This window comes from Melanaphis sacchari, unplaced genomic scaffold, assembly GCF_002803265.2.
Source record: "Melanaphis sacchari strain LSU unplaced genomic scaffold, SCAv2.0 Contig4_pilon_pilon, whole genome shotgun sequence".
Taxonomy (NCBI): Eukaryota; Metazoa; Arthropoda; class Insecta; order Hemiptera; family Aphididae; genus Melanaphis; species Melanaphis sacchari.
In genome coordinates, this window is record NW_020271335.1 from 10,233,850 (window position 1) to 10,258,181 (window position 24,332).

At 25.7% G+C, this 24,332-nt stretch overlaps 2 protein-coding genes across 4 annotated transcripts; one reads left to right on the forward strand and one right to left on the reverse strand.

The window, feature by feature from the left end:
* Nucleotides 1–1,628: 1,628 nt before the first annotated feature.
* On the reverse strand, nucleotides 1,629–6,120 carry LOC112598757 (nucleolar protein 14 homolog). Its single transcript, XM_025345352.1, is given in 13 exon segments — nucleotides 1,629–1,783; nucleotides 1,863–2,018; nucleotides 2,086–2,225; nucleotides 3,008–3,346; nucleotides 3,443–3,820; nucleotides 3,892–4,073; nucleotides 4,264–4,569; nucleotides 4,724–4,821; nucleotides 4,898–5,046; nucleotides 5,125–5,441; nucleotides 5,531–5,669; nucleotides 5,748–5,894; nucleotides 5,953–6,120. Coding segments are annotated over 13 exon segments (2,589 nt in total). The 5' UTR covers nucleotides 6,094–6,120; the 3' UTR covers nucleotides 1,629–1,686.
* Nucleotides 6,121–12,766: 6,646 nt separating this feature from the next.
* LOC112598753 (probable sodium/potassium/calcium exchanger CG1090) lies at nucleotides 12,767–23,533 on the forward strand. 3 transcript variants are annotated; one of them, XM_025345345.1, is made up of 10 exons: nucleotides 12,767–13,115; nucleotides 17,672–17,962; nucleotides 19,436–19,655; nucleotides 20,024–20,312; nucleotides 20,399–20,522; nucleotides 20,597–20,806; nucleotides 21,198–21,405; nucleotides 21,567–21,668; nucleotides 22,398–22,529; nucleotides 22,834–23,027. In XM_025345345.1, the coding sequence occupies exons 2-10, from the start codon at nucleotides 17,693–17,695 to the stop codon at nucleotides 23,025–23,027; spliced, it is 1,749 nt and encodes a 582-aa protein (XP_025201130.1). In that variant the 5' UTR covers nucleotides 12,767–13,115; nucleotides 17,672–17,692. The 3 variants fall into 3 exon arrangements, with proteins under 3 accessions (XP_025201130.1, XP_025201131.1, XP_025201132.1); XM_025345346.1 differs by having other exon boundaries at nucleotides 17,676–17,962; XM_025345347.1 differs by lacking the exon at nucleotides 12,767–13,115 and having other exon boundaries at nucleotides 17,693–17,962; nucleotides 22,834–23,533.
* The last annotated feature ends 799 nt before the right edge of the window (nucleotides 23,534–24,332 follow it).

The window sequence follows — 24,332 nt, forward strand, 5'->3', positions numbered from 1 at the left end:
TTTAGTAATTTACAGAAACATATAGATACCTAGTCAAAGAGCGGTGTATAAGTCAAATAATTGTTTAAAAGCCTTCATAATTATTTTTAGTTTTGGGATGTAGAATATAAATTTAAAAAATGTATTTAATTTCTGAATACAAATTTACTGTATTCAAATTTATTGTTACATATATAGTTTTTAAAAATATGTTAAACATTATTACTGTTTAATATTTTGATTGCCTTGAATAGTTAAATATTATAAATCATTGTACACTTACAAAAATACTAATGTCATCTAGCGTTTGAACTTGTATGCACTTCAAAAGCTTAAAATAATATGCATTTATCATTTTTGCATCAAGTCTTGTAATGTGCACTTTCAAGGCTCTAATCTTTTTAAATAATAAATAAAAATATACTGCAAACAATTTTTAAACTTTGAAATAAGGTTTTGAATCCTATATAAAATAAATAATTGTTTTTTGTTCTTATTTGATTTGCGTTTTTAAGCATTACTATGTAAAGCTATATCAACGTATTGTACTTGAAATATTTTTGTACAAATGATTTGTTTTTGACACAATTGACAAAACCTTACCAAATGATCTGTGATAAACAAGATATGGTCTGTTCTATTTTAAAATTTACAAATGTACTAACAATAAATATAAATATAAAACATAAATTTATACATTTATAAATGTATTTATAAATGAAAAATTAATAAGAAAAAAATCATACATAAAATTATATACATAGAACAAGGATCGCGAAACGATGTCTAGTATATTCTATAGGTGATTAGTGATTACTATTATTGGTGATTATGCCCAACAACATATTTAAAAAAATCACATATTTAAAAAATCTAAGAATAAAAATGGTTTAAAAATAAAATTTAAACAAAATTGCTATTAACCACCTTGCATTATATGTACAAGGTATAATTTGAACAAAAACCATCCAAAAATGCGAAGATTACAATTTAATTCCATACAATAAACTCAAAAATTATAATCTGGTTTGTACAATGAAATAGAAATAAAATAACTGGCATAAAAAACGTTTGTACAAAATTTTGTAAATGTACTATCATGCTTAAAATATGCATTATGTTTATGCAAGATTTATTTTTTCTATGGATTCTCTGCAACACAAATCATCCATACCTTTTAATCCCATCAAACTCTGTATACTCATAAGAATGAGATAAATTAATAAGAAACCGGACCCTAGTCTTTTAATCAATAACTTATAAGGTGTATGACAATTGATTAATTAATGAAGTCTCACTTTGTTGATTGTTCTTATTATTGAGACTTTTAATATTCAACAGCCCAATATTGATGTAGTTTATTTGCATAGTCTTCGAAATTCCAGATACAGCTCATGTTTAAATATGGTTTGTGCTTAGGTAGTCACTTTTCAAGTTAAATTCCCCTTTCAACGTCAAAAAATAAAATGTGATTTTTTTTGTTAAAGAAACTCTTACTGATTATACCTTCCTTTATAATTTCAAACCATAAGAATACTTGAAACTAGTTATAATTAGAGTTATTGTGTCTATACATATTTAATACAAGAATATAATTATCTTATTTAATAAAAATACAATATATTAAAAAAAGTGGATCTAAACCATTTAATAATTAATTCGTTGGTATCTTTACAAAAAAATTTTACATAATGAATAACAGAACTTCTATTTTTTATTCTTTTTAGCAAGTTTGTTAATTTCATGAGCTTGATTTGCACCCCAACTGTAAATTTGCTTAACTTTATTACGCCTCTCCGCATCACTAAAAGTTAATGAGAATATTAATGTAGAATAGAATAAAATGTTTTAACAATGATAAAATATAAGAATATTTTTACTACCTTTTAGCTTGTTCATGGTACTTAAGTTTAGACAAGAAACTATTATCTTTTCTAATTTCTCGAACAGCAGATTTCATCTCACGTTTATATCGATGCAGAAGTTTTGATCTCTCAGCTTTTTCTTTAGACTCAGTTTTGAATGTTCGGCCATCATATCTGTGAAAAAAGAATATCAAGAATATATTTTACTAAAAGTTTTTTGACATTAATAATCAAAACGTACACTTTTTGAATTCTAGGTTCATACAAGCGAAGGGCTTTAGGTCTATTAGATAATGTTTGAAGTTTTTCTAATTTTTTATCAATCGTCTGTAATTGCAGCTTTGTTTTATCAATTTGTGCATTCATTTCGTCAGAATTAATCTAAGAAAATACATTAAATATAGATAAAATAACTACTAAAACATACAAATTTAAACTTAAAAACAAAAATATTAATGAATATTTTAATTAAGTAAAATATAAACATATATGAGTTAGTTTTTGAACAATTTTTTTATTTATAAAAAAAAATATTATACTTTTTTGGGTATTTTAATAAAATCTGTATAATTTTTTATAAAATAAAATTTTTTCAGTATATCATACAAAGAAAATAGCTAATATAGAGTATACTTAAATATGCTATATAAACTACTATTAAAACACAAAGTAGTTTATAAACATTGTAATCACTAATCAATAGAATACATTTTTTGAAAACAATTATTAAATAACTTACCTATACATATAATTTAAATAAAAATCATATTCTATCTTTCACAGTCATCGTTTCATTTATTATTTATCCACCCTTTCTTCATTTTTCTTAAATTATTTTGCTTCTACACATCATATACCAAGGAAATTAATTACGATATTAGTCTCATTCTTTTTTATTGACTTACATTTAGGCCTGCCTAGTAATTTAACCTTTTATGTCATTTTTCTATTCTCAGCTACTCTTTTCCTAATAACACTATTCATAGTTTTCATTAACCTCTTGTTATAATTTTCATACATAATTAATTTATTATTAACACTTACATCTTAATTAAAATTTTTTTTAGTTATTCATGAATAATGAATTATCAAATGTATTCCTAATATATACTATTTACTTTAGAACAATGTTAGAAATAATGAAAATAAAAAATTTTAATTACCTTTAATACAGTTATAATTGATAAATGGGGTGCCCAAATTTCATTAACACTATGTATATCTTCACATAATTTGCTAAACCTAAATATTAAATCTAATACAACATATAATGAAGTAAATTTGAATGCATCATCTATATTTTCTTCACTAAATATTTCATTTATGCTCAATTTTTTTGACCATTCAATTTGAGTTGCATTATTTTCTATCATTAGTAATTTCATGTTAGGCTTGAATTGTTGTACATAACTAACGGAATTGTTTTCACTAGTAGTCATTAATAACATTCCTCGTAAGATATTTACTACTTCTGGTATGTATCTTTTAGACAACTGAACATACTAAACACAATTCAAAATATTAAAACTTATTAAATTACAATTAACCATTAGAAATAACTTTATTATTTGATTAATTTTTATACAAATCACACTCACTTCTAATAAAATTGTTGTCAGCAATAAACAAGATGCTATGTCTGAACGTTTTTTAATTTTGGTTTGTGATAAAATCTCACTAGCTATCATTACAGCAAATGTACAAACTGGATGGTAATAGTCAGATGTTGGGAATAACAGAGGAACCAATTTAAAAAAAATTAACTATAACAAAAAATAACAACATGATTTATACTTTACAATATTTAAATTAATTTAAATTAACATATCTGAAGTTATCTGTTTTAGTGATGAATCAATAAAATCAGTATGTTTTTCTTTTAATACTTCAATAAAACATTTGGCTGCATGTTCTGGAAAAAACTGTGTTAGGTCATACAAATGAGGGGCTAAAGAATTAAGTATCTTCCAACCATCCTAAAAAGAACAAGCAAACATACATAGTATAAAAAAAATAAATTTTTTTAGTTTTGAAGTAAAGAACTCACTATAGAACATGAATTATCATTCAAATGTTGCAAAAGATAAGGATACAGACGCTGTAAATTTGATCTGTTATCATTACCTAAGCTTGGATGATTTACTTTGATCATTCGCTCAATAATTACTATTTGCTCTTTAATAGATCTATCTTCCAATATTTCTTGGAATCCTTCATATGATTCAGCAACTGAAATTTAAAAATACATTTAATCTAGTTTTTTATTTGTTGAAGTATACTATGTTTTTTTACTAGTTTATGAACAAAATATACATAATATTGAAGTTGTGATAAGAAGTACTTTAAATAAATGTATAAAAAATATAAATATAATCATATTGTATATGATATCATTATAGATACTATTCATAATCATTACCTGTAAAAGTATAAGGTAATTGTTTTCTTGCTTCATCCATTAATACTTTTTTTTCCTTCAACTTTTTAGCAAATAATTTGGTTGATTTATTTTTATCTGTATTTTCAATACATATATTTGTTTCTTCATCATTAGAACTCTCGTCATCTTTAAGATCACTCATATCATTATTTAAATTATTCTCATTTTCATCATCATCATCATCGTCGTCATCATCATCATCATCATCATCGTCATCATCATCATTATTTTCTTCATCTGATTTCATTTCATCATCAACATTTTCAGAATAATCATCATTTAAACCTAGAAAATTATCATAAACTAAAGTATTAAATTAAATAGAAATTAATCTACACTCAAAATTAATTTATAATTGATAATAATTAATAACAAAAATACTTAAAACAAAAGTATTTTATTATAAAATATTTATTAACATAATTTGAATAAATATTACCATTTTGTTCTTCATCAACAGAAATTAAATCAGAATTGAGTGGTTTTCCTTCAGAGTTGTAGGCTAAAGGCTGTACCTCATCGTCACCAAAATCAAAACTAAACAATAAGTTATTTTAATAAAAAAAGTAACAATTATTAAGCCTTGAAATATTAAACAAAACATAATACATACCCATCATCCAAATCATCAGCACTTCGATGTTTGACAATACCATCATCTTCAATTCCTTTCATTCTTTTTAATCTTTCAGATTCTAACTTCTCAAGTCGTTCCTTTTCTTCTTTAGCAATTTCTTCTTCGGATTTTAATTTATCACTAGCCTACCAAATAAATAAATATACAAATTAACTTAAAGTATAATTACTCAAACTATTTAAATAAAAATGCAATAGTTTTACCATTCCTCTGGGGTCAAATTTTAATGATCTCATTAAAATATCATAAGAATTTTTATCGACTTTCTTTTTAGTAGGAGGCTCATCTTCAGTATCTGTTTCACCACGATTCTTTGTAGGTACAACGGGCATGAGTTCCTTCCAATCTTTATCTAACTGTTCAGTCAGCTCATTTGTTTCTTGTTTAAGTTGTTTTTTTTCATACTTTCTCAATTTAGATTCAGCTATCAATTTATCAATCAAATCTCGGTGACTAGTTTCACCATCACCAGCTCGACTTAAAATGCCTCCACCAAAATGAGCTTTTTCAACAAACTCAGCTAAATAAAATTAAGACACTACTCATAAAATAAAATACAATATGCAATAAAAAAGTAAACAGTAAAACACAAATAAATGTATTCCAAACCTGCCAACTTTCCACCACTTCGATCATCATCTGAATCAGAATCATCATCACTCATAGGTTTTTCAAATTTTTCAATGGTAGACAATGATTGACCATGATGAGTAAGATCCTCTTCTTCACCCAAGTTATACTTCATTTTCTTTTAAAATTAATATAATTATGTATAATAAATAATGATAATTAAAATTATAATATAAATAATAATACTAATAAATATTTTTTGTGCCTTGACTCTGCTTGCTGTAAATCGCGCAATAACACGATCATCAGCTGTCATTGCTTGATTTTTTTCACCAATTCGACGATCCACGAATTTATTCGATTTGTCTTTAAGTTTGTACTCAAGCAATAATGATTTTTTTCTCTGAAATTAAAACATAAATTAAGTCTGAAAAGATTTTGTTACAAAAACACTCGTATACCTTTTGAATAGACTTCGATCGAGCAATACCAGGTTTACCCACTTCATTTTTGGATTTACGACCTAGTATAGTGAACTTCTTGTTATTTATATGTAATTCAAATGGATTAGGTTGTTTTTCTTTATTTTTTTTAACTTTCATTTTAAAATAATAGCAAATATAAAAGTAATTAACTAATAAATTACCTACTTAATTATTAAAATTAAAACGCACGTGTTATTAAGTGTTAAGAATTTATACAACTATATTTATGATAATGCATGATAATAAATTTGATTATAAAGATAATAACAGTTCTAAGTTATGATAACGTGTTTTAAAACCACAGATAAGACTCATGGAAGAATTCCCGGGTGATATAATGTACAATGTTATATTATAATTATGTTGGAACCATAAAGCAGCAGTTTCCAACCTTTTTCGTTATGAGGATCATCAATTTTGTAAAAAAAACTTTGAGACCCATCTATGTACGTTAACACATACACACACACACACACACACACACACATATATATATATAAATATATATATGCATACAGCAGTTATTAAAAGTAAACAAATTAAATATTATTAGGTACCTATATAATAAAAATATGTAATACTATTATTTTAAATATATAGGTATTATATAATATTTAATATTATATGGTTCACGGTTGAATAACACTCTGCTCACGGTCTACAAGTGGGTCGCGGCCCATGGATTAGGAACCGCTGCCATAGAGTATTACTGATTACTCTATGGTTGGAACATTAACAATAGTTATATAGATAGTAACACTATTTTTTTATTTTTTTATCCATTTTACTTTCCATCACGGCACCGCATAAACTAAATTTTAAAATAATTATGTAGACTAATTTTTTTTGACTTATAGTTTTTCAAAACATTTATAAGCACAGAATATATTGATCTATTCATTCATAAGATTATATTATATGTCCATTGCCTGGTACCAGCTAGTTCATACACTAAAAACTATCGATAATATACGCTTAAAATCACTAAAAGAAATGTACTAAGTGAATATTCGTAATTTTATTTACGTTTAAGAAAAAGGTTTTTAATGTAAATTGTATAAAAATATATTTTTTGTTTACACTAGAAATATGTTCTGAATTAAGATAGCAAATTATAAAAGTAATAAATAATGTTCCTAATAATTGTATTTATAAGTATTTGATTTTAAGATTTTTTAAATATATTTTAAAACATTTACTTGTACATACCATAATTCTAATAATTCTAAGTATTAGTTACATAAACTGTAATCATTTAAATAAACTAAAATATTTTCGATTTTCGTGAGCCAAGACAAAACGCATGCGTCATCAAACTCATAAAAACCTTCCTTCGACTTAGTGATAGGTATTACTTTTATTGAAAACGGTCCAATAGTCTTGGAGTCTATAAATAATAAATAAATAAACATTAATTTATAAATATATATACAACTATAGATGATCGTACTCGTTAAATTCGTATGGAGCAATAAATGTAGTAATTGATTTCACGTAATTAATGTGTGTGTTTTTTGTTGTTGTCATCTCTAGGGCTCGGAAGTTATTGCAATTCCATGGTTTTTTTTTTTTTTGGAGCTATTATATTTATTACTAATAGAAAGCTTTAAATTAATTTCACAACTCCACGAAAATAATATTAAAAGTTTATAGGACATATTTTTAAATATTTAATGATTTTTGTAATTTAATGAGTATATTTTTCAATTTTACCATTTTTCAAAGCATATTTGATCGACTGTAGTTAATTGTTTAAAAAATCTATTAACATTAACTGAGTTATATACTTTTGTAATGATATGCACACATATCATAATTGTATATTACTTAACTATTCAATAAAATAAATAACGGTCAAGTTGTCGCACACAGATAGCTGTTAAAACCCTATAAAGTATAAACACTATTAATCACTGATGAAAGAAACGATTTACATTATTTGGCACGTAGGAACTCACACTTAGTTATGACAATGTGGCGCAATATGTGTAATCTATTTCGTATGCCACCATAGACAAGGGTAGGCCTAATGAGGGTCTCTATTGCCAAAGAAAAAGCCAATTTCTTTGGAAAACGCAAAGACCTTTAATGGAGCTGCCTGCGAATCTGGCTAGCTTTACCCGGTCGTCTTCTCTCATCAGTGTATGCGCACTTAACAAGAACTCTCTACACAAGATTCTACGAGCGACAACTGGACTTCTTCTCAATAAGCTAAACCAGAGTTGTTTTTTTTTATTTGAACTCAAGTGTTTCGTAACTTGTTTCTTAAATTGTATTACGTCTACCTTTTCCCAAAGAAAATACTACATATTTACTGCTGCGAATCTAGTAAAATGCATGATCATTAAATACTTATTATATTTAGCCATTATAGTTTTTTATGTTTAATTTACTTAACGGTGTACTTAATCACTTTAATAAGACACGACCTCGAGAATCCTCCGAAGATCAGGAAGAAGATAATAACTTGAATTTAATATAAGTATTTGATGAGTGATTATAATTTCCTAGCACTTATAAGTGTAGAAGTATATTGCCACATTTCTCATATTTTTTAAATTATTATACTTATATTTAATTTCAAAACATGGCAATTTACATTATCACAATTAAGGATTTTGATAAATTTTCAAATAATTAGATTGTGGACAACCTAATTTCAAGATTTAAACTATTTTTGTACATGCTACCATAGACCATAGTATGTAGTACTTATATGTGTGTGTGTGTGTGTGTTTATGTCTTTATATTACTATAGTAGATTTTAGCTTTATGGCTAGCTTGCGTGGACACAAAAATATTATATTCACAGATTGTCATAAAAATGAACCATAATTTGTGAATTAAATAAATTTTATTATTTCTTTTAGAAAAGTTTTGTAGGTACCATTTAAATTTTTCAATTAACTGTAAGAAGGGATTGTTCTAAAATGTTTTAAAAGTGGAAGTGCTGTATATAGTACAATATGATACTTTCACACAGTTTAATGTGAAATATAAAACATAGCTGAAGGCAAAACAAAAGATAGGTTATTAATTACATTAGTGGCGTAGTTGGAAAAAAGAGAGATCAATGAGATACTAATTTTTTAGTTATTACAGACCCGTGATGGTTGAAAAAGAGAGTTGTAACCTAAAAACTATCCCTTACATGCACCATTTTTGTTGTCAAGTACTAAAATAATGTAAAAATTAAATCATAGCTTTTAAATGTAGGTAAATAATAATGAAATATTATTGATAATTATTAATAGTATATTTATTATACGCAATCAACGTATTTAATATTATATTTTTTATTCCTTAATTGCACTAAATATACATTTTTAATTAGGTAATAAAAAATTTCTAGTTGCCTCGGTTCCTTAGTTATCTCATCCAACACTTCATCTGGTGTAATAGGTGTTATTTCTCTATAGATCGCTGACATAGTTAAACCATTTAAATAGTCCTAAAACAAACAAGATTGATAATTTAAAAATGTGTAATATTTAATTAAAATTAATTATTTTAAAATTTTATCTAGGTTATTGAATTCTTCAACCATGTCTTCACTCGTTATAATACAGAAAATGTTCTTTTAGGTGTTGATGTCAATACAGGTAAAGTGCATACAATTTTCAATGCCTAGTTTATTTTGTATGGTAAATAAAAAAACAACAAACTCGCAATGCATTTAATGCCGTTCTTATAACCATTTGGTTTTAAAATAATTTTGTTCTCCAAATATTTTATTTTACCAACTGTTGTCTTTGTTTACATAAATTAAATAAAAACCAAATTTTACTAGCCTTCAGATTAAATGTTTATTAAGTTAATGCATTTTAATTTTAATATATAATATATACCTACTGCATAACCTACCTTTGCATTTATTTTCTTATCCTAGAAATTTAGCAATATTATAGAAATATATGCAGTAAATTTACAATACTTTATAACACATTTAGTTGCTATCAATTAAGCACATTAGTTATTACTGTTATTAGAAATAACAAGATAAAAACAAATTTTTTAGAGAAATGAAAAATATTTAAAACACAAATTTGTATTTTGAATTATCTATATACTTTTTCAAATTTAGGTAAAACATTAGTAAAAAATATACTCCAAAGGGAGAGATATGACTCCTTTAACTCCCTACCAGTGAACATATCACTGAACTTCATTTAAATATCTAAGTAACTTTGTAATTTTCTTACAATAAAAATATCAATAATTACTTATTAGTATAATAAAAATGTTAATAGTGAAAGTGTCTATGTATGCAATCAAGTTATGCAAGCATCAACATGCATTAATGAGAGCTTACTGCGTCAACATTTTAAATATTATGTAAAGCTATATAGCAGTACTAATGTACTATCATAAACTATGAAAGTATAAGACGTTAAAAAGATGAGATTATGATTTATGAGAATGAGGGCTATTATGATGTTGAATAGATGCCTTCATGATAAGACGAAATACCAATTTATAATTAAAATATTTCAGTAAGTAATAAGATTGTAAAACAACACAAATGATACTACTATCACTAAACATTTCGAAAGGATAGTCTTGAATTTAAATTAAGTTTTTAGGAGGTAAAAAGAAGTACTTACAGAAATACACATTGTAGAGCATATTTAAAAAAAAAAATAAAAAAAAAAAAAGAAGGAAGACTTTTTGGTAATTTTTTTTCTACAAAATGAAATAAAAAATGCAAAAATTGCAGTTTTTTAACGAATTGATGTTTTGGACCGTTCCTCAACACACAATACAGACAGCTCTTTCATTATATTCAATGAAAAAATAATTTTCATTGAAAAATTAGCAATAACTACTATATGTACGTTGTTTTATATAAAATATTTTTCAGATTTATCTTTATTGAAATATAAATAATAATATAGTATTTTCTATAGATTATTAGTATAAAATACAATAAAAACGAAATATTGCAATATAAAGTGTAAAAAATTCAAAAGTAAAAGATAGTACATGAATCACAAGAGTATAGGTACAATATGGTAATTAAATATTAAATTTATATTATTCGTAGTTACATTTTTCTAATGTGGCTCACCAAAAAAAAAGTTAGATAACACTGTTTTAAATTTTAAAAGATACATATATAACGTACATATATAAGTTTTATAATGAAGTGTGTTTTTTTATGTTCAAAGACACTTTATAGTGAAAAAAATAAACAACTTCAAGGAAGTAGGTTTTTGATAGCAAATAGGATATAATTTGTATTCAGACATTTTTCAGTACTTATTAAAATAATTGGGTAAAACAAAAACAAAATTATTTTTTTTTAAATCTTAATATTATCAAAACAATTGTTTGGTAACTATGGTTGCAAAAATATTATTTTAAATTCTTCATTGAATAAAAAACTAAAACGACTTAAAAAACGTGAAGAATATTTCCCTATGATTTTAATAGGTAATATTTAACTTTTAATATTTTTTACATTTTTATATTTTTTTTTTTTTTTATTATATTTGGTAAGTAATATAATTTCAAAATGTTTCATGATTATTTTTAGTATTTTTAGGACATATTATAACATCATTATTTGATAATTTTTAAAGCATTATTTGAGGTTTTCAATGTGTTAAATTCTGTTTCCTAATTATGAACCGTTATATTGTTTTGAAAGTTGTTTAGGTTGGTTTAAATATATATAATTTATACGTCTTAAAAGCTTTAAAAGTGATAATTAACGTAAGTATTGTTTTTATTTAACGTTTTTCATACACAGTCACGACTCACGAATTACAATACTGACTCTATTACGAATTTTTAAAATTAGAGTTCATAATATACAGTTAGATGTTTGCCAACACTAAAATATTATATGCTTAAATTAAATAATTATAAAAATAAAACATTTAATTTTTAACATTTTATGATCACAATGTGTAATTTTAATTTTCAATAAAGTAACGATAACCAATAATAATTGCATAATTAAAATTCGTACAGTTATCATTTATATTATAGCAGTTACTTTTAGCATAATTTTCTTTGAGGATGCTATATTATCATAAATTATAATAGTATACTTCCAGAAAGCTCCAGATATACTTGAAACATGTCCATCATATTATATTATTCGACATATACTATGTGTTTTCATAAATAAACATATACTCCCCCACACCGAACTCGCGCGCATGCGCGCACGCACGTGCTTCTATAGATACATAATGTTAAAATGTCTATTACACACATTCACAGGGCCACAAAGGCGTAGTACAAGCCAAGTGACCTACTGAAGACTACCCTGTAGATGAATAGGCTTTTGTATTACAAGGGTTCCTTTTACCTATGATACAGGAAAGTCGGACATTAGATTATAAAGAATACTTTCTAGGATTATCTATAATACGTATCATGGTATAAATCTAGGTACATGTGCACACTACATTAGTTTATTATGATCGCGGGATGCACTATATGTACCGGAGCTGGTATACCATGTTTCGTTCGTAGGATGAATGAACGTAGTCTTTGGACGACTAGGAGCCACTGCACGAAAATTAAAAAAATCACTGCAGGCCTTTACAAAATAATAATAATAATAATAATAGTAATAATATGACGGGCCTCGCGGAACGCGCGTAGCAGCGGTGGCGGCGGCGGCATTAGCGGCGGCGCCATCGAAATATCGATACGTTTGCCCGTGTTGTTACATATAGAAACGCCACTCGACTTTTGCGGATTCGCTGCCGAGCTTGCGCTTTAGCCGCCATATATATGCAAGCGATATGTACGCACACAGACAGTCGCGGACAAAACGAGCGCACGCACACTCGCGCGTAACGCCGAGCTATATTGCCCGCAGTGTATGTATAATAGTCACTCACCCCTCCGCGTCGAAAGTGCACGTTAAGCGCTGTTTTAGTGCACCTTACTACTACCATATATCGTCTATTTTTCATTTTAATATTATTATTGTCTATTAGCGTATCGTGGTACAAACAAAAACAAACCCCGTGAAAATCGTTTTTCGACTTTCGATTTCCACACATCAAACGCTGCTTACGCCAAACGGTACGTTCGAGAAACGCACAGCGGTCACTTGAGCAGAACCAGTAGCAGCAACCCGCAAACTGCACGTGAACTGCTCGGACAATAGTCAAAAGGTAAAAAGGAAGGGAACGGAAAAGCTATGATTACGATACTCGGCTTTTATGATGATCGATAACTTTTTACGATTATAAAATATTGGAGAAATGGGAAAAAAAATAAAACGATATTTTCACGCATCCGTCCATATAATATTACTATTATTGTTAGGTATTTAAGTATTGCCTCCTCTTCTCGATCAAACGAAATGTTCGAGACAAGCGCGCGCGGTAGACGTCGTCGAACTTGCAGCTTTATCCCCGATAAACGTCAGGTGCAGCGCTGTCGACGTCTTTATAACGACGTGTAATTGGGTTTTCGAGCTGGCTGCGAATTTTGCTGACAGGTGCCTTTTCCTCTCCTACTCACACACAGACGCACACACACACACACACACACACACACAATTATTATTATTGTTATTTACGTGGATTGACTGCTGCCGCGGTAGAAAGTCGAGTGGGAGACAAAACCGCCGTACTTTACCCATCTCACGACGAGTGGCGCGCACACAGCTGCGGTATGGCACTTGCTGTCTCATTAACAACACAAAAGAGATTATACACGCTCGCTTTAATATTATAATGCCCGTTAGGGTTTCCGACGTGCAAAAACGTCACCCGAACTGTAGTCGTATGCTCATAGGTATCCCATCTGTCATCGATCTACCTACGTAGTTAACTATATCGGTCGGTTTACGCCTGTGTTGTGAGCGGGTGGGTGTTTGAAATCGTTTGAATACGTCGATTCGTTTTTACCCCCATGATGGACAGTTTTTTTCCGGTGAAATTCGATAATGTGTACAAACGTACTATAATTGCATCAACCAAAAAAAGATAAACATACTATGTTATCAAATAACATAACGTAATCGCTCGAGGAAAACAATGCGGGACGTTACGTTAAAAAAATATAGTAAAAACACGTCATAATATACGCACATGAATAATGTATTTTATAATATAATATTATAGGGGTAATCGACCGACACTAAAATGCATCATGCACGTCAGAGTATTTTTTTTTATTTTTTTATAATACGCAAAAACTTTTTTTTCAAAAATATTACAAACATTTACTGTATATTAAATTATTATCATATATATATATTTAGTTGTCGATGTATACTACAATGATTATATTGTTGACATTGTTAAGCGCTAAAGATGGGTCAGCAGTGTATGTAATATAAGATGTATAAATTGTATATAGTCACTGACTGTGGGGAATATGAGTGGAGAGACGGTGGAGTAGAAACAGTTGGAATCAATAAAAAGTTTCGGGGGGCGTATAAACTCAGCCGTTGTAATAAAGTCGCCAATTTTACTTATAAAATATAGAGTAACCTGATGTGGCTCACTTAATGGTCTGAATCAACGAGAATGTTTAGTTATAATTATATTTTGTCACCCTTTCTTTATTTTATATTGTTTTTCGAACAAAATAAATTATACAATTTAAATCCAATATGTATTACTACATCATATTATTATCATCTTATTTAAAACATGCTTTAATTGTCACAAACAAGAAATTTAAGTACAATTCGTTGAATTAAATAAACTAAAACTTACTATTAGGATGGATATGGTACATATAAATTAAATTTATCACAATCACGATCCGGACAAGAATAATATTTAATTTGTCCATAAACGATTTGGAATTTTACAAACCCATTACATTCCTTTTGCATTAATAAACGTCCTGGGTATGCAAAATACTATTAGGATTATTTTCCTCACCCTATCATATTTTCTTTTATATCTTCTCTGAAACGGACATTCTTCTTACTTGTAAAATTCCAAACATGCCATTGATGGCATAATTCTGTTTACGGGTAAACTACTCACGAGAATCTGAGATTTTATTTGTAAAATATTTTCAATCATATATAAACAATCAAGCCATAAAATTACTTTTATCATGCTATCAACATGCATATCAAAATTGAGTTTATATTTTATACAAATACAATTATGGATAAAAATATTTAAATTGTACCTAATGTTTAAACATTTAAAAAATGTAATTATTAGCTGTAATAATTAAATAAATATTTTTAATTTTAAAATAGAATCAATGGCTTATTTAAGATTGTTTTTCGAAGGAATATAAAATAAAGTAGTGAAGGTGATCAAACGTTTTACTAAATGTAACAAATACACCTTTAAGTTTAATTAAGTTTTTTATTTAAACTCAACATGTAAATTATATTAAAGTGTATTAATACTTAAACATAATTCATGATTCATATAATACAATATATAATAAATTAAATCTTTATCATCTTCTTTTTTCAAATATAATATTATTACTACGTCACTGAGTGTTATTTTTAATGTATTTTAACACACAGTGGCATGTTAATTTATTCAACTCATTTGCAATATAGTGCGATAAATAATACCAAAAATTATAAAATAACATTTAAAATTTATTAAGATAATACTTTATAGTGATAAATATAATGTAGAACGACAACATAATACAGAATTTTTTCATTATCGTCCTATATCAGTATTTACTATTCAGTAATATGTAATCGGAAACCGATTCATTCTCTATGCTATATGTTAACAATAATTAATATACTATAACACTATATGTGTAACATAATGATATTGTTAAGTTTTTAAATTCAAAAAATAAAAATTTGAATATTTCTAAAATATTAACCACATAATTCAAAATTACGTATATTTCTTAATTTGAAAATTAGGGAAAAAATTTAACAATACTAAAATTAACTATTACTATCAATATCAAAAATCAGTAAAAATAATCAATACTATTAAGCATTAAATATTTGATTGCTTTTGATTTAAGCTCAAAACTAAAAATTAAGTAAGGAGAATATATGTGTTTCCTAGCACCTCTTCCACCACTGCATTAATACAACATATTTTAAATTTCAAATATTTCCCTGTCAAAATGTTTAGCCTATAATAAGGATATATTTACATGTTATTACTCTTTACGCAAAAACCATTTTTTTTTATTTACACATATATCCTAACCCTCAACTTCCTCCAAAAAAGTTTTATTCTAGCAAAAATAAAGTAAAAAGTTTCATGAACAATACATCGTTAACCATTTAAAAAAGTTAAAGAATACTGACAAATGACATAAACTAAACTTACCAGTCAATTTAAAAAATAATAACTGGAGTCTGACGATATTATTTACATCGCTTGTTATTGTCTACATCATAGAATTTCCTACATTGAAGGTAACATACACAATATACATGTAGGTATTGGAATGTGCATGAAAAACGCTATTTCCAACAATCCAGAAACATATTTTGTTAATATAATTAAATGATATGCGTATAAACATTATAATAATTTAATGTCAGTGTTATAGTTGCCTCTACAAAGACTGACCGAAAACATTTTTCTAGATATTTGATTATTTATTATAAAAATTTTAACCTATTTCAATGCAGAATGTTTATACTTAACAATTTTCTTAATTAGTAATATTTTTTATTAAAAATTTAATTCGAATTTTCTTCTGAAAAATCATGTTACTTAACCAAAAAATTATTTTAAGCCCGCGTTTGAATTAAATTATTAATAGGTAGGTATACTCAAACAACTTCCAGACACATTTAAAAAAAATCATTTAAGATATAGGTACTTCAAATTATTAACATTCTTCTAGAGAACTAATTACTAAGTATAACGAAAGATTTTTTTCATCACTTAAAAGAATAAAATATTATTATAGGTAACTCTTATATTAAGAACTATTAAGAACAGAGAAATTTAACAACAACAAAATAAACTTTAACGATTAACTTTAAATAAGTATCCTAAAATTATAAGTAGGTGGTATAAATTAGAAATGTATACTATAATACCTATGACATATTATAATTAAATTTAATCTTCTACATAAATAATATTAATTTTCAATATAAGATTGCATAATTGGTACTATTATTATTTATAAAAATTAAGGTACACGAGTATTAATACAATATTATGAATGTCATGATCATAAATTAAAAATAAATTGTATTGGTTAAATGCAGTACTTAATGTATATTTAATATTTATATGTATACCAAAAGATAAAAATTTTAATTTTAATTCATCAAAATAATTAAAAATCTAACCCTTATTCAACTCCAAAAACATGCGGACACTGAATAAAATACATAACATATATAATTTACCTATATGTATTTATTATGATGAATTAAAATTAAAAATTGGTCTTATAGAAAAATATTGACGTACTCAAATTTTGGCACATATATTCAAAGCCATTAATGGTACCACTTCACTAAAATTATTATTTTTTGAATAATAACCAAATTGATTTTGTTAAGAATGGGTGTGGCATAAGTTGCAAAATTGTTCACGGTTTTTTATTTATATTCACAATTTATCTACTTATGATAATCAATAGAAAGGCGCACACAATAAGTAAACAACTATCCAAACATATGTTTTAATTTTTCTATTGTAACTTATGTTTATATAAATAGGTATCATAGTCATAATATTATATTATTTGAAAATCTCTTTTTTCGTAACGTTTTATATAAACTTTGTTCTAGAAAGAATTGCGTATCTGTCATATGGTTGGACAGAAGAGGCCAAGTAGATCATGTTCAATATTGATATGGGGTGGCTTCCTATTGCTTTACGCCGGACTTACGGCCATCATAGATTGCACTCAGAGCAATGGGACAAGCACGACAGTTATTCCATTGTCGTACAATGTCAACCAACTTTTATCCGCAGCCCCGGTGACCACGGATAATATTTCTACGTCCGAAAACGGTCAAACAATTCTTTCAACACAATCTTCACTTCAAAATGAAAATCAAACTATGGAGAGCATTTCGGTACATAATTATAATTACAATAATATTATACAGTTGTTACTTAAAAGTTAAGAACGAATCATATTTAATCTTTTTGACATTTAATTTATGTAGTTAAATAATTCAAAGATAAATTAAATGCAAATAAATAATTCATAGTAAAATAAAACAAAATTTTAAGTTATAATAGCTATGACACTATGTAGTAAGTATCTAATTCACATAGCTGGACATAACTATAAATATATTTTTTTTTAATTATATCATTCTATTTTTTATTATACAGCAATAATTTAATATAGATAACAAGTATTAAAACTAAACACTATAAATCATATAAAAATGGTTCTATAGATAAATAAACAAGAAATACTTAAATACTAATAATACCATTAATTGTAATTAGTAGCTGTTTGTCGCTCTAATTACTTTTTTAATTACAGTAAAATACTAATATTTGTGTTAACATGCTTGAATACCACTAAAAATTATTTACAACTTAAATGTATAATATCCTTTAAAGAAAAAATACATTAAATACAATAATATTAAAGTATTGAAAAAACTAACAATAATTAATAAAAAATCTATTTTATAACACAATAATATGAGTAATACACTATATTGCGTTAAGTATAAAATGTATACTTAATTTATATTTATATAATATTGTTATTTAATAACAATATTATATAATCAAAATCTTCAACCTACTTAAAATACCTAATAATTTTTTTTTGTAATATCGAAACAGATAAACAATACATATCACGTTTAATACCACCTTGATTTTATAAAAGACGAATAACATACCTACGTATATATAAAAAAATATAATTTTGATATTAACACTTTAGGGTAATTCAATTATATCAATTTTAGGAAATTAAAGTTTGAAAATCAACTTTTATTCATATAATTTTTTGATTTTAGTAAAATCATATATTTCGATTTTAATATTTGTATATTTCATATTTGTATAGAATTAAAATATGAGCATATAATAATTTAAACACTACCTATACTTGAATTTTTGTGTTTTTTTTATTTACGTCTTTTCTTATTTTTTTTCTGCTATAGATTTATTTGTTATTTATTATTTATTGATATTATGTTAAAAAAATAAAATCAAAAACCTTACTTTTAATCTACATGCATATAAATTTAAAAAATTTCTTGAATTGATTGAAAATTAAATTATGAATACGTTAAAAATATAATTATTTATAATAATTAATAGAATATGGCTAGCTTGAATATTGAAGGTGATTCTTTTAACTGATTATTAATTCAAAAATAATTTTCTTTCATCATTATTTTCTCTTGAGAAAATTTACAATACACACAATATTCTAAAATTTGACAATGTTCACCAGTATTTTTATCAAAAAAACTTAGAAGACCCTTTTTAATGTTTACAAAAATAAATCGTAAAATTAGAATTTTATTTTTTTCCATATATTTTTCAAATAAAATTAAAATGTTATTTTTCAGAATTTAAGTACAGCAAACACATCATCAATTATGAGCAACGAATCGTCTGAGAAATGCACTCCACCAGCAATAAAACAATTCCCCAGACCCTTTATGAGACCCTCAGTGCGACGACGAGGAGGAATATTAATCCACATAATTATATGTATCTATAGCTTCTTAGGATTAGCAATCGTATGTGATCACTATTTTGTAAAGTCGTTGGATAGAATTTGTGAAGGTAAATATAATTATATCAGTGTACTCAGCCTAAACAGTAAAATCTTCTGTATCTGATACCTCTTAATAGCAGTCAAAATATCAATGACTGAGGTGTCAAGTATTTAGAAGTTTCGCAGTAAAATATATAATGCATTTATACAACACGACTAGTTTCCACTAATTTCTTGCTGCATATGTATGAACTTACATTTATTAAGACTGAATAAAGAATCATTTTAAAAAATCAAATATTTTGTGTGTATTATGATGTGTTATAGTTTTTAAACTAATAAAAAAGTGTGATAAAAGATACTATATACTTATAAGTTAATTTAATGTATACATTTTAAATTAATAAAAATTATAATTTTCAATTATTTTTTTTAGAACTAAAAGTAAGTCCTGATGTTGCGGGTGCAACATTCATGGCAGCTGGTAGTTCTGCACCTGAATTGGCCACTGTTGTCATTGGTGTATTTCTAGCCAAAGATGATATAGGTGTAAGTGGAGTCATCGGATCTGCCGTATTCAATATTATGTTTGTCATAGCTATTTGTGGTTTAGCATCCACAACTGTGACTTACCTCAACTGGTGGCCACTTTGCAGAGATTCGTTTTTCTACACCATAAGCATACTCATCATGCTGTTAGCTATTTACAACGAAACTATTTCATGGTATTAATAATTTTAAACTTGTGCTTATATTCAATTAAAATAATCTATTCATAATACTTAAAATTAAAATTTATTAAACACTATAGGATTGAAAGTTCTATGTTGCTTCTGGCGTATGTCATATATTGTGTAGCGCTGTACTACAATTTGTATTTGGAGGCATGGGCCAATACTTGGAACTTACCATTTCCACCAAGAAATCACGGACAAGTTATTAAATACTTATTGACTATAATGTACTTGATATTGAATTGCAATTATACAATTAATATTTTATTTAACAGATAAACGAATTATTTGCCGATCAACAGACTTCAGATGTTAAAGAAGGCCAAGAACAAATTCAATTGACCGGTACTAAAAGTCCAACGGGTTATGACACTACTGGTTCAACAGGGATAGACCAACAGGAACAAAACCAACAGCAAAAAAATCAACAAACCCAACAAAATCCAGACTATTATATACCTAAAGTGTATCATGAAGCTGATGAGGTTTGTGCAATAGTTTTTATACCTATTTATTTATTACAATGTATGTTCGCAGTTGGTTTATGCTGATAGTCATTTGTAAATAATATATACTATTATAGATAATATACTAATTATAATACAGATTAAGTATTAGGTTATATGTATTATTCATTTAAATTATGTTAAATTTAATTTACAAAATTTGTTGATCTCTTAATACGTAGACAAAATCACTTAAAATATTATATAACTTACTCGTAATATAGGTAAATTTAAAGTGATACACCTATGACCTATACACATAAATACATGAATTATAACGGTTGGATAAATTGAATATTAATATACTTACCTTATAAATAATAAAATCGTTTAACACTTTTTTATTGTTTTTTTGTTTTATTTAATGTAGGTAAATCCTTTGCTTAAGCCGGAAAATGGAAATATTTTACATGTTATTCAATGGGCCGTTATGTATCCAATTTATTTTAGTTGTTATTATACAATGCCAGACTGTCGGAAAGAAAATTTCAAAAACTGGTATGGTTTAACATTCGTCATATCAATGCTATGGATTTCAGTGTATTCTTATATAATGGTTTGGATGATTACAGTGATTGGTAAGTTCTGTTACAAATACTTTGGTGCCTATAATGATTGACGTATATTAAGAAAAATAATGTGAACTTTAATTTATTTTATTGAAAAGTTTATAAATATATAATTTTTATTGAATAACTAGATAGTTACATTTTAATACTAAATTAAATTTAACTCGCAGGTAATACACTTGGGATACCAGACACGGTTATGGGTCTAACGTTTGTTGCAGCTGGAGTTAGTGTACCAGACGCTCTATCAAGTCTTTCAGTAGTTAAAGAAGGTGAGATTAAAATGTTAAAAAGATATAATAAAAAATATTTTCTTTTTTTTAAAAAAACTAATACTTTTTAATGAAATATTATTATAATACAATGCATTGCAGTATATGATTTTAGTATTACCGTGTAAAAATAGTTTAATCGCTCAGGATACGAATTTTGTATATCATATAGGTAACCAACATTTGATAAACACACGTCATACTATACAAACATCAAAATATTTATAACTAAAACTATATTAATTAGGTACCTACTGTAAACAGTTCCAAAATAGAAAGACAAATATGCTATGTTCTATATTAATTCTGAATACAATTTTTAATTCGTCAATTTGTTTCTTATAGGTTTAAACAGAAATGCACATTATTAATTTTATGTTTTTTCTTACTTGTATATTGCTAATTATATATTATGTATATATGCAATATGCATAGAAAATTTAATTTTTTTCAAAATATACTTATATTTTATACTATTACAGAATTAAGTCTAGGTATATAAGATACTTACATATTAAAACTAATTTACAAAATTAAAATCCTACAACTGAAAGTATATTTATTTTTATTCAAATAATTGGTCTAAACATATGAAAAATATGGATTTCTACAGTCACTTACCTATAGTATATATAAATATATAATAATGAAAATAAAAATTTTGTCCTATTCTTTATAATATGTTTCATAAATCATAATTTATAATCACATTACCAAATTTATTTTTAGGGTACGGTGACATGGCTGTATCTAACGCTATCGGAAGTAACGTGTTTGACATATTAGTATGTCTAGGACTTCCATGGTTTTTGCAAACTGCTATATTTAATCCAGGAAGCACTGTAAAAGTATACAGTAAAGGTAAGTAAATTTAAATTAACATTATTTATATTAAATTAAGTTTCAAATAAAGTTATACAACTAAAACATTTAGCAATACGTTTAAACGTTTGTTATTTCGTTTTATATAATTTGTTTATATGAATTTAATTTTATAAAAAAAATACCTAATAAAAACTAATAAAAATAAACTATTATTATAGTTTCAACTTGCTCTAATTTATAATTGATTCTTTAATGTAAAAAAAAAAAATTGTGCCTGTAATATGTATACTTGTTTTAATACCTTCATATACATGACATATTTTTGTTATTATTTTTATAGGTTTAACTTATTGCACATTAACACTTCTATCAACTGTAGTATTTTTGTTGGTGGCAACGCACATGAATGGATGGAAGTTGGATAGAAAATTTGGAGCTGTCCTTATGTTGTGGTATTTAATTTTCATCGCAATAGCTAGTTTATATGAAATGAACGGTACTATGAATCCACCTAGCTGTTTGACCGACTATTAATGTTATTTTATACAAAATATTTAAACTGTAGGTTACGTATAATTTATTTATTTTGGTTTTAAATAAGTTTGTTTTGTATTTTTCGTTCAAAATAATGTTATTCTCCTGTCGTGCCTGACAGTTCAGCATCCTGTGATTTTTTTGTATAAGTAATATATTATAAAGAAAACATATGATATAAAGTATAATGCATTAAGCTATTATACTTGAATTGCGTAAATGCGTTTTCTGGGATTAATGCTGATATTATCTGGAATAATTATTTTTAATTGGAAATGTCAGAAAACTTAAATGCTACGATGTTTTCTTACAATAACACGCTGTTTTTATAGTTAGAGTTTTATTTTATCGATTTGAATCATAAGTTAAACTTATACAAAAGTTATGTTATTATTAATCGCACAATTTAGATTAGTTATAAATGAGTATTATACTGTTCTTATTCTATTACATTCAATGTGATAATATTATGGAAGACTTTGTTTTCCAATTTAAGATCCATGTTTTTCTGTATAATTTTCAAAATCGCTTTATTTAAAATTATAATAAATCAAAATTAATTTTCATAATTATTAACATGTGTTTTTTTAGTTGAAAATAATAATAATTATTGTTATTATATTTCCAATTATAAATAAAATACCTAGATATATAGAAGATAAAACTGTTAAAAAATGTTATTGTTATTATTTTATTATTTTTTTGTTATTTAAAAAAAATATTCATTCTTTTTTAATTGAATAATTATTTAGATACTACCTTAATATATTTTACGGTTTTTTTTTTTATTTTTATTAAAAAGTTTGAATGTTAGCTATTATAATTAATTGCAATAAAATAATAAATTTAGAAAAAATTATTATTGCCTACTCTAAACTTAAGTGTTGATAAAATTTATTTAACTTCAATATCATTAGATAGAGTTAAATTACTTATTTGAAACTAAAATAATCGAGACAATAATTAGTTTCATAAGTCGTATAATATTAAATTTGTATTGATAGTTAATTTTAAGATAATGTTATTAAACTTTTAGCTTATTTACGTCATATTGTACTTACCTGTATAATATGTATACCGTATTATGTACCCGCTATAATTACTTAAAACAATTCATAAACTATAAAATCCTTCATATATATTATTACCAATTACCATATTATATTCTGTCTAATTAATATCTTCGTGCTTTTATAATATTCCTATATCCTTGTTGTCTATAATTCAAAATTTTCTAAATTATTGTTTTTATGTATAATCACTAATAATCAGTAATAATTGTACTTGTAACCAAAAATTGTTACT